Source organism: Medicago sativa, chromosome 3, assembly GCF_051527215.1.
Source record: "Medicago sativa cultivar Bolivia chromosome 3, Bolivia_mono, whole genome shotgun sequence".
NCBI classification, from domain to species: Eukaryota; Viridiplantae; Streptophyta; class Magnoliopsida; order Fabales; family Fabaceae; genus Medicago; species Medicago sativa.
Genome location: NC_140751.1, coordinates 8,881,329 through 8,891,528, shown reverse-complemented (window position 1 = coordinate 8,891,528; position 10,200 = coordinate 8,881,329). Strand labels below are relative to the sequence as shown.

The 10,200-nt window shown below is 32.0% G+C and overlaps 1 protein-coding gene across 2 annotated transcripts; it reads right to left on the bottom strand.

Annotated features, from left to right (window-relative positions):
• Positions 1-494: 494 nt before the first annotated feature.
• Positions 495-6,308, bottom strand: LOC146935473 (Gag-Pol polyprotein/retrotransposon). Of its 2 annotated transcripts, none has more exons than XM_085750658.1 (9): positions 6,147-6,308; positions 5,897-6,043; positions 3,664-3,697; positions 3,262-3,313; positions 2,244-2,339; positions 1,791-1,844; positions 1,651-1,716; positions 879-957; positions 495-784 (listed from the first exon to the last, which is right to left on the bottom strand). In XM_085750658.1, the coding sequence occupies exons 1-9, from the start codon at positions 6,201-6,203 to the stop codon at positions 707-709; spliced, it is 663 nt and encodes a 220-aa protein (XP_085606784.1). In that variant the 5' UTR covers positions 6,204-6,308; the 3' UTR covers positions 495-706. The 2 variants fall into 2 exon arrangements, with proteins under 2 accessions (XP_085606784.1, XP_085606785.1); XM_085750659.1 differs by having other exon boundaries at positions 3,262-3,304.
• Between the last annotated feature and the right edge of the window lie 3,892 nt (positions 6,309-10,200).

The window sequence follows — 10,200 nt, the reverse complement described above, 5'->3', positions numbered from 1 at the left end:
GATAGTTTCAGTAACAATTGAATTGTTACTAGCTTGGAAATAAAAGGGAACAGAAAAGTAGGAAAAACTTTTGTAAGCTTCATTTGTCATGAGCGAAACTAGAACATCAAAAGAACTAACTTACCATACATTAGCCATTCATAATCAAACTTGACACAAACTCTAAAAAATTCACATATAGTTTTTTTGTTGATAAATGCACATAGCTATGTACACACAAAAGTAGCGTTCGAAGGACTAATAGTGTGTTTGTTTCTCTACCAAGAACCAATTGACCCACATCTATGCCAATGAATATTGCGTTTGAAAACGAGTGTCCAATTGCAGAGTGGTAAGCCAACACGCCAAAGTGTAGTTTTAGTTCAAACTCACAACTCCACGGCAAAAAAGTGTTTCCAAACACAACATTTTTCAGTGTCTCGCAATATTGGAACGTGTAAATAGCCTATAAGGCACTGACTCAAATAGTATCTAAAATACTCAATCACCACTACTTTGATCGTAAAGTCATCTGTGAAGATGATGGAAGGAGCTTATATACATGCACGAATGAACTACAATTTTGCAAAGGCGGTCATAAGTAACAAACACAAAACACAATTCAAGAACATGTTTTAGAGAAGAAATTTAGGGGATAATAGACATTTATACATTTGCATTGATGATGGAATTTGGATATCCTCTCAAATATGTAGAAAAATGGTATTCATGCCCAAAGTAGTGTGATGACCAAAAATACAATGAGGGCCAATCCAAAACAGAATCCAACTATTGCCATGAAAGCCTGAATATTGTCAAATTAAATAACTCAGAACAAAACATTAAAAAAGTGACAAATGTCAAAAATCAATATAAAAAAAGGTATTGCTATAAGTTACCTTCCCTTGTGATTGAAACTTAAACTTATCAGTAAACCAGGACAATCCTCTGTCAACAATAGGTGCAAGTGCCAATGCTCTGCATAAGAAGTAAGTCCATTGTTTGAAATGGTTGTCATTGTACAAAAGAGGTTTTTCTGATGCAGACAGATGCAAACAACAAACATAATGACAACTAGGAAAGTTAAAGGATAAAACTTAGGTGCAGTGAAACAAATACTGTTCCTCTCACAAACACTTTTTTTTATCAAAGAGACGGTTTCTTTTGCACCCCTTCAAATAATTTGCGACAGTTATTTTAAGTGAGGAACATAAAGATCGGTGTATAAAGAACTTTAACAGCATTGATCACATAGAAGCATAGCAATTTTAAAAGCTGTCATGATGTTATTCAGAAAGTTTATCAGAATGTTACAAACCAGTTGGAATGATGAAGGTACAATATTTCTAACTATATTAAAATAAAGGGTTAAACATGCATTTGATTCTTATAAATATTTATTCGTTTTTAATCTTATATTAGTAAAAATAGACTGTTTATAGTCCCTCGCCGCTTGGCAGTCCTTTTTAATCTTTGAGAGATTAAAAACAAATAAATTTTGTGGGGACCATAGTCAAAAAAAAAAAAAAAAATTCTTTCAGTTTTGCAGGAATCAAAATATAAAAAAATAAAGTTTCTACAATAAGGCTTACAGAATTTTAGGCTTGGGTCACAAAATAAAATCTAAGTGCATTACACAGTTAACACTGTAAACTGGTTCAGGCAGCTCACCCGGCGGCTCTTAGAAGCTTTGTGACTTGACTACCAGCCCAGACCATCGCCATCAATTTGAGAAATCTACATCACTGTTTTTTGTTAAACTTCAAACCAACAAGCCATAAGTGATGATGCTAACAGGAATATGTACTTACCTTTCTACAGCTGCAAGATAACCGATCTTTCCAGGTGCTGGAGCAATATAAAACCTAACAAACACAGCGTTGTTAAATAGGACGCTATGGCACTATACTATAGGTAAATTTGAACAAATTCCTTTTGTTCCACGATACACTATTTAGTACAAACTGTTGTCAAATAGCGGTCCTATATCACTGTTGCATAGCGGAATTTGAATGAACCTCTATTTTCTGCGATTTGGGATTGGCAAACACTGAATAAGCATACAGCATATTCCTAGGTTCAGTGACTTTGGAATAACTTGGAAAGTACCAAGAATAGTGAACAAGGCATGCTATCAAATGGTGCATAAAGGAAAGACAAAAAGCTCAATGCAACAGATTTAACAAAGAAAACAGAGAAAAAAAGGATAGGATTGCATAAAGGAAAACCAGATTGCTAAGTAAGAGGCACAATTGTTCACATACCACACAAAAAGAAATGTTGTGAGATAGTATGCGGTATTCAAAAGTCCATAGGATAGGATTCCAGAAACTCCATATCTCTTTAGTTTCTTCATGATCCTGACATATTAAACAAATCAAAGCAGGCTATAGTTTTTTTATTACAAATATATCAGCCAAATTGGATGCAAGAAACTTAATTTCCATCTTTTTTAGAATATTAATTATCTAGAATATCAATGATTTTGAGTTGACAACGAGATCAACTATCTACGAAGCCTAAATTCTCCAAATTAGGAAAAGTATAACGTATTTGCCACCAATACTCCTCAAGAACCTCCTGATACCTGTCTCGAAAGTCTTCAATTTTTTTCCTTAATTTCTAGTTTTTTTATGATACTTTGAGAAACTACTCGACACTCCTTGGACTCCATTTTTTTACAGTCCTTAACTCCTACAAGGAGGTTTTTGTTGACATCATGACATATAGAGTGCGAATATATTATGCTGTAGGCGAAACCTATAACTATTTTCACAATCACAAGTAATGATCCAAGGAGCCGTATTGTATCCTGAATTTCACAAAATTCCCAATATCGTCATATCTGTATCCTGTCATGCTGATACGTAATTATAATACACATTCAGCCTTCATGGTTTGTATTAATGCAATACAGTAAAGAGCATATCAACTCTACTATTTTTCTCCATGATGACAAAGTGAAAGTGGTAATATGAAAAATAAAAAGGTATCAAATGATTAGTCCCGTCACTCATCTCCATCCCAGTCAAGATAACGAAAGAAAAAATCATTTCCATGTTATGAAAAAAACTGAAAAAGTAATTAGTTTTTAAATTTAGATGATCTCAGTTAGGATAGTCAAAAACCAATTATTCTTCATAAACTTGCATCATATGTAAGGGGCAGGATAAAGTAAATGCACAAATATGCAAACATCACCATCATCATCAAATAATGAAAATCAACTATTTTAGTCTCTAGAAAATAATGAAAATATATTATAGGGAAAGTTGTGCATACTTGTTGATTGATAGTGAGTCTCCTTTCTTACTCTCTTCACTTTCTGCTGAACCTAAAAGTATCTTGCAGCTGTCAAGTATGATACTTAAAACTTTAATGTAAGAGCTAGACAACACCAGGGATCAATAAAAACATCCATAAATCAATTTAATGAACTTCCTGATTATTTTTCCCTTGTCAGTATAATTTAACATTTCACTCTATATTCACATTCAACCAATGGAAATTTAATCCTAATGAGACGGAAGTTTCTCCAAATAAATGCAATCTTAGAAAATTAAAACTTTTGAAAGAGAACAAAAACAATTGAAAATTGAAAGTCATTAGAATTGGAACAACTTAAGTAAACAGAACTCACACTCATTTACTTCACACTTCTAGAAAATAGAACAAATCACATACCTTCATGGTTGCTTGAATCTGATAGCTCATATGCCTGACCTTACACCAATGAGAAACAAAATAATAGTTCAATTAATAAAAATATAAACAATCAAAGGGAATACAGATAAATAATCATGGATTATATTAGTAATGTGGACGAAATTGTCAAAAAATAAAAGAAATTAAGGATTTTCATTCCCTAGTTTTCTCAACAAAAAATACATTTTCTTAAGGATCATACATATTTTGAATTCCGAGCTAAAACATTCGTCTAGAATACATCTTATCTATGTAGCTCTAATGTTTCAGATTGAAAGGGTGTCTCACATGTGCCATTGTCCACCATAGACATGAAACCGACACATGCGATTAAATTCATTTATTTTATTTTCTCAAATTATTACGGTGTTGACATGTGAGTGTCATGTTCAGTGTCCATGTCTATGTCAATGCGTCATAGCATCTATCTTATGGACTTCAATTTTTACCATTATATATAACTACTATATAACTGCTGAAGAAAGAAAAAAAAAATATAAAACTTTGCCAATTTTTTCAAACAAGATCACGTGTAAAACCAACTGTCATAACAACAACAATAACTAAGCCTTATCCAATTAGATGGAGTTGACTAATGGATTAGATGACTCCATAATTTCCTATCACACATTAGTTAAAAGATGCGTGCTTACCTTTAAATCTTTCTTAATGATTAGACTTTTAGTTTTCTTGGATTTTCTCTACCTCTAACTATAGGACTATTATTCTCAATGTCAACCCTCCTTACCTGTGGTTCTGTAGATCTTCCCCACACATCTAGACCCCCTAAGACGAGATTCTAACATCTTTTCTGGAGTGGGAGCTATCTCTAATAATTGCATTCCTAACTCTATTTGGTCTTGTGTGACAACGTATCCTACCTAACATTCTCATCTTTCTGATACTATGTTTACACTGTTGTTTAGTTTTTAATGCCTGACATTAGGTCTAATACAACATTTCATGTCTTATAGCGGTGTCGTAATTTTGTTTACACTTAAGTGATGCTTTTCTATTGCAAGTCACACTTGAAGCATTCCTCTATTTCGTCCACCCTGCTAGGGTCCTACGATAAACATTTCCCTCTATATCCTTGTCCTTTGTACGACAGAACCAAGGCATTTTAAATTGAGATTTGTGCTGTTGTATGTTCCAGTTTTCAATCCAAGATATGTTGTGTGTTTCATGCTAAATTTACATTCCACATAGACGGATCAGTAGTTCATTTTCCATAATAACTATTAGAATTTAGGATAGATAGACTTAATTCAACCTCACAAAACCGTCCTGTAAGGTGAGGGGATGGCATCCACTTATATAAACATATTTTCAGGTCAGACCAGATATCACCGAAATGAGACTCTCAAACAATAACTTTGTGTAATACATAGGAAACTTTCCCTGTTTTTCTGATATCTCAGTTAGTACCAAACAATTCTGTGATTGCTTTCATAGCTAAGGTTTAACTAAGCAACTATATCCAAAGTAAGTGCAGGGAACTTGAGCTTAAATGTGCCAAAGCAACCTTCTCTAATATTCCAATTTGTTAGCAACTAAAGATAGATAGGAAAGAAATCAACATAAAAATAAGGGTTCAATATTTTTCAAGTCCCTATAATTATCTTAAATTTTGTTTCTAGTTCCTGTATCGACTTTTCTGTCCTACAAATCACATATACCGCATGCTTTCAGTACTCTAGAGATTTTAGACTATAAATTGAGTACAAGGACTAAAAACAAAAATTAAAATTCATACAAACTAAAAACGGGCAAACCACCATTTTGGTCCCTACAATTGTAACTGGCAGTCACATTGGTTCCTGAATGTATCGAAATTGCAAACACATCCAAAAATGTCTCTTTCATTAGTCATTTTAGTCCGTAAACATGTTTTTAGACAGTCAATTTAGTCCTCAAATGTGTTTTTTGTTGGTCAATTTAGTCCATAAAATAAACAAGAGTGGTATCGCCTCACACATTCAGATTGACGAACAAAAAACAGATTTGAGACCAAAATGACTAACAAAAGACACGAATAAAATATGATTAACTAAAGAGACACACTTGCAATTTTGATATATTCAAAGACTGTAATAACGGTGCATCGCCTCACACATTCAGGAACCAAAATCACTATTTACTCTATTTAATTCTAAAAAAAATACAAAAACTAACACATTTAGTGCAAGAAAAAAGTATTATAACTACTTACATTGTCATTGGTGTTACTTGAGCAAGGTTTTGTATGAAGGCTGAGGAACAAATTGGTATTATTACTGTGGAGCTGAGGCAAGTGATTGTGCATGAAAAGGGTACTGCATTTTCTCGTTGAGAAGCAATTGAAGCGTTGTAACAGAAACTTGAGACATACCCAGATAGAAAAAAACGGAAAAGATTATAAATTTGTGATGGAATGAATGAAAAGAATGAAAATTGAAGGAGAAAAAAGGGATTGGGAATACCTGATGAGAGAGGGGTGTAGAATTGAAATGAGGTTGAAGTTTAGCAGAGAGAGGCATTGATGGATGGATAAAGGTTAATTCAAGGTATTGTGTGTGTAGAGAGATAATTTATGGAATTGGATTTACCTGTAGAGAGAGACTTCTCTTTTTTTGATTATCCACGGTAAATTCATTTTTTTATACTTTCATATTTTTAACGTGAGTTAAATATGTTTTTCGTCCTTATAAATTTGGTAACTTCTAAGTTTAGTCGTTACTTAATTTTAATTGTTTTTTTAGTCCTTACAAAAAAAAATTACTTATAATTTTAGTCCCTGCTAAAATAAAGTTTGTTTAATTATTCTTGCACTCTTAAATTTTTGAACGATTTTTTTGCGACAAATTTATAACACTTTGAAAGGTTCATTTACTAAAATTTAGAATTTTTTAACATGAAACGAATCAAATATGATTTTTTTTAAACGACAAAAATTAAAGATAAAAGTAACAAAATATGAATGTAGAAATCAAATTTTTCGATAATTTTTTGCGGAGGAACTTTTAGTATTGTTCTTAACACGTTTGCAAAAAATTATTCGAAAACTTAAGAGTTTAAGTATAAATTAAACAAATTTGAATTGAGTAGAGACTGATACTGATTTCAGAATTATCTTTTAGGGACTAAAAGAACTATTAAAATTAAGTAAGGATTAAACTTAAAAGGTCCCAATTTTATAGGTACCAGAAACATATTTAACCCTTTTAATATTAACGTATCAACATAGTCATAAAAAATATGTTTAATTAATAAAAATGTGTTTAGCCATACTACCAAAAAAAAATGTGTTTAGCCATAAATTTAAATATTTTTGGGGAAATTTTGATTTTTATCAACTTAAAAAAAGACAATCAAACATGGGAGAGACAATATTACTACTTTCAAAACAAAAATTAAAGAGTTAATTATGTTTTTAGTCCCTATAAAATAGCGACCTTGTAAGTTTAGTCCTTACTTAATTTTAATAGCATTTTTAGTCCCTATAAAAAAAATTTACTTATAATTTTAGTCCCTGCTAAAACAAAGTTTGATTAATTATCCTTAAACTCTTAAATTTTTGAACGATTTTTTTGAGACAAGATTAGAACACTATGAAAGGTTCGTTTACTAAAATTTAGAATTTTCAGACATGAAATGAATTAAATATGAATATTTTAAAACCACAAAAGTTAAAGATAAAAAGTAATAAAATCTGGATGTAGAAATCAAATTTTGCGGAGGAACTTTTAGTAATGTTCTAAACATGTCTGCAAAAAATTGTTCAAAAATTTAAGAGTTTAAGCATAAATTAAACAAATTTGAATTGAGTAGGGACTAATACTCAGGGCAAAAAAACAAAATTAGGGACTAAAAATGCTATTAAAATTAAGTAAGGATTAAACTTACAAGGTCGCTATTTTATAGGGACTAGAAACATAATTAACCCAAAATTAAATTAACTAATAAAAATTTGACTTCGATTAAAAGACAAGAAAAACAAACTAGTCAATCCGCTGCCTAAATACCTTAAAGGTATCCACAAGTGTAGGATGATATCCAATTGAGGAGGAGGAGAAGTCCAAATCTTCAAGAAGTCGATATTAGTTGCACCAAATTTTGACCACCAGTCAACACATTCATTCCTATCTCTCAAAGTATGACTAAATGAGACAGCCCATGGTAGAGAAGAAAGTTTCCTAATGAGAGAAAACAAAGTTGCATGGGTATGAAAATCATTTTGTTTAGTATGAACATTAAGATCCAAAGCTCCTTGAGAGTCAGATTCCATGATATTTGACCTGTAACCAAGATCCCACGTCAATTGAAGACCCTTCCAAATAGCTGAAAGTTCAGTTTTTGTTTGTTATCACACACATCTATTTCTATACTTTTAATCAAAATCATAATTTCATAAAATAAAATATAAAAAAAAACTGTTCATAAAGAAATTATAAAATGAGTGATATGTATGTACTAAATGTAACACCCCGTTTTCCCAAAGTAAAAATTTCATAACAATTATCGGAGTTTTTCATCACAAAACGGAATGTCACATTTCTTAAAAATCATAAATGGAATAAATTAATATTTATCCTTCGAAATTCAATCAACAATTAATTAATACTTTGCAGCGGAATTATTCATCATCTAAAATAGTCTTTGGCACGAAGGTCTCATCATAAAAGTCTCATAAATAGTCTAAAACATAATAATTAGTTCAAATCCAACAACTTCATTATAAATCTCTTAAAACAATACGTAAGGAATAGAAAACAGTGTCAAAATTCCCATCCCGTTACGTATCAGAGCACCTAAGGACACACTTGTGAGGAGTCCACTCACGACCACGCCTAATCTTGATTACCTGCAAGTTACCTATACGAAGAGCAACATTTATAAGCAGAAGGGGTGAGATTCACAAAACAATAATATTAAGCATATAATTTAATAATTATATCTAACATCTTAAACTTCATTAACTAGTATCATTACTCTCCCTACATTAGTCATAAACATCATCACATGTCATCAATAATATCACAAACATCATCACATATCATTGACATAATAATCATGAACATCTTCATATATCATCAAACATTAGTCATAAGCATCATCATAATAATCATAAACATCACACTAAAAGGCATCATACTAAAAGGCATCACAAAGTAATTCGTTAAAACATCACAACTTAACAACTTGACTTGACAATGCATCTAGACTCGACTATGCAACTCTTAACGTCTTAAACCATCTTTGATCATCATGAAAATGCAAATGCATGTGGTACCAATCTAGGGCATAAGACCTCATCGTCGTTGAGCATAAATATACTCCTAGGGCATAAGCCCTTGTCGTCGTTGAGAAAAAACTCCTAGGGTATGAGCCCTCGTCTTTGGTTGAGCAAATGCTCCAGGGCTTGAGCCCCCGTCGCTTTAAATGAGTATGCATGGACTCAACATCTTAGATCTTAGAAACATCATGAACATCTTATAACTTCTTAACATCTTAACATCTTGACAACATAACGTCTTAACAACTTGACGACTTCATAACGACTTGACGACTTAACAACTTCAACGACATCGACAAACAACTTACAACTTTGAAGACATTGACGACAACTGTGGTAACGACAACGAAAACGACTTCACATCATAATTTCATATTCATCAATCATAAACAACGTCATATAACATCGTGCTTAAACTTCAACAATTCATCATATAACATCATATTCAAACATCAACAATTCATCATATAACATCGTATTTAAACATCAACAATTCATCATATAACATCGTATTTAAACATCAACAATTCAACATGCATCTTTGTAAAAACATAATAAATTATCCACAACATATTTTCATGCCAAACCAAAGCTACTGGAAATATATCACAACTATCAACAACTTTCATGTTTATACCAAAGACTAATTCAGAACAGAAACATGTGAAACAGACGCAAAAACATGAAACAGAGAATGTTGTCACCGTACAATTTCGCTAAGACCTCCTTGGAGTATTTTCATCATAACTTAGAAACTAAAAGTCATTTTCACGTCAAACCAAAGCCATTGGAAAGCTAACAAAATTATCTAAAACTTTCATGTTTACACCAAAGGCCAATTCTGTACCGATCAATACCAGTTTTCGTTTTAAATTAGGAAAAGTTGTGCAGAAAGTCCATAAAAATTCACTGTGACCTACGTGCAGTAATTTGATCATAACTCAAGTTCTATAAATCATTTTGACACCAGACCAATGACATTAGAAAACTAACATCCATACCTACAACTTTCGTGTTTACACCTAAACCCAGTTCGGAACTTAAACTTGTCAAACTGAGACAATAAAAATGCGTTTTGCACACTGACAGCAAAATCGCAGTTCAGCTGCGATTTCGCCTTGGGGAAATCTTTTCGACTCCGTTTTCGATCCAATACTCTCCAAACTTGACCCTAATCATTACCCTATGATTACCCTATCATTAGAACACTAATCATTCATCAACCTACTGTATGCAAATTC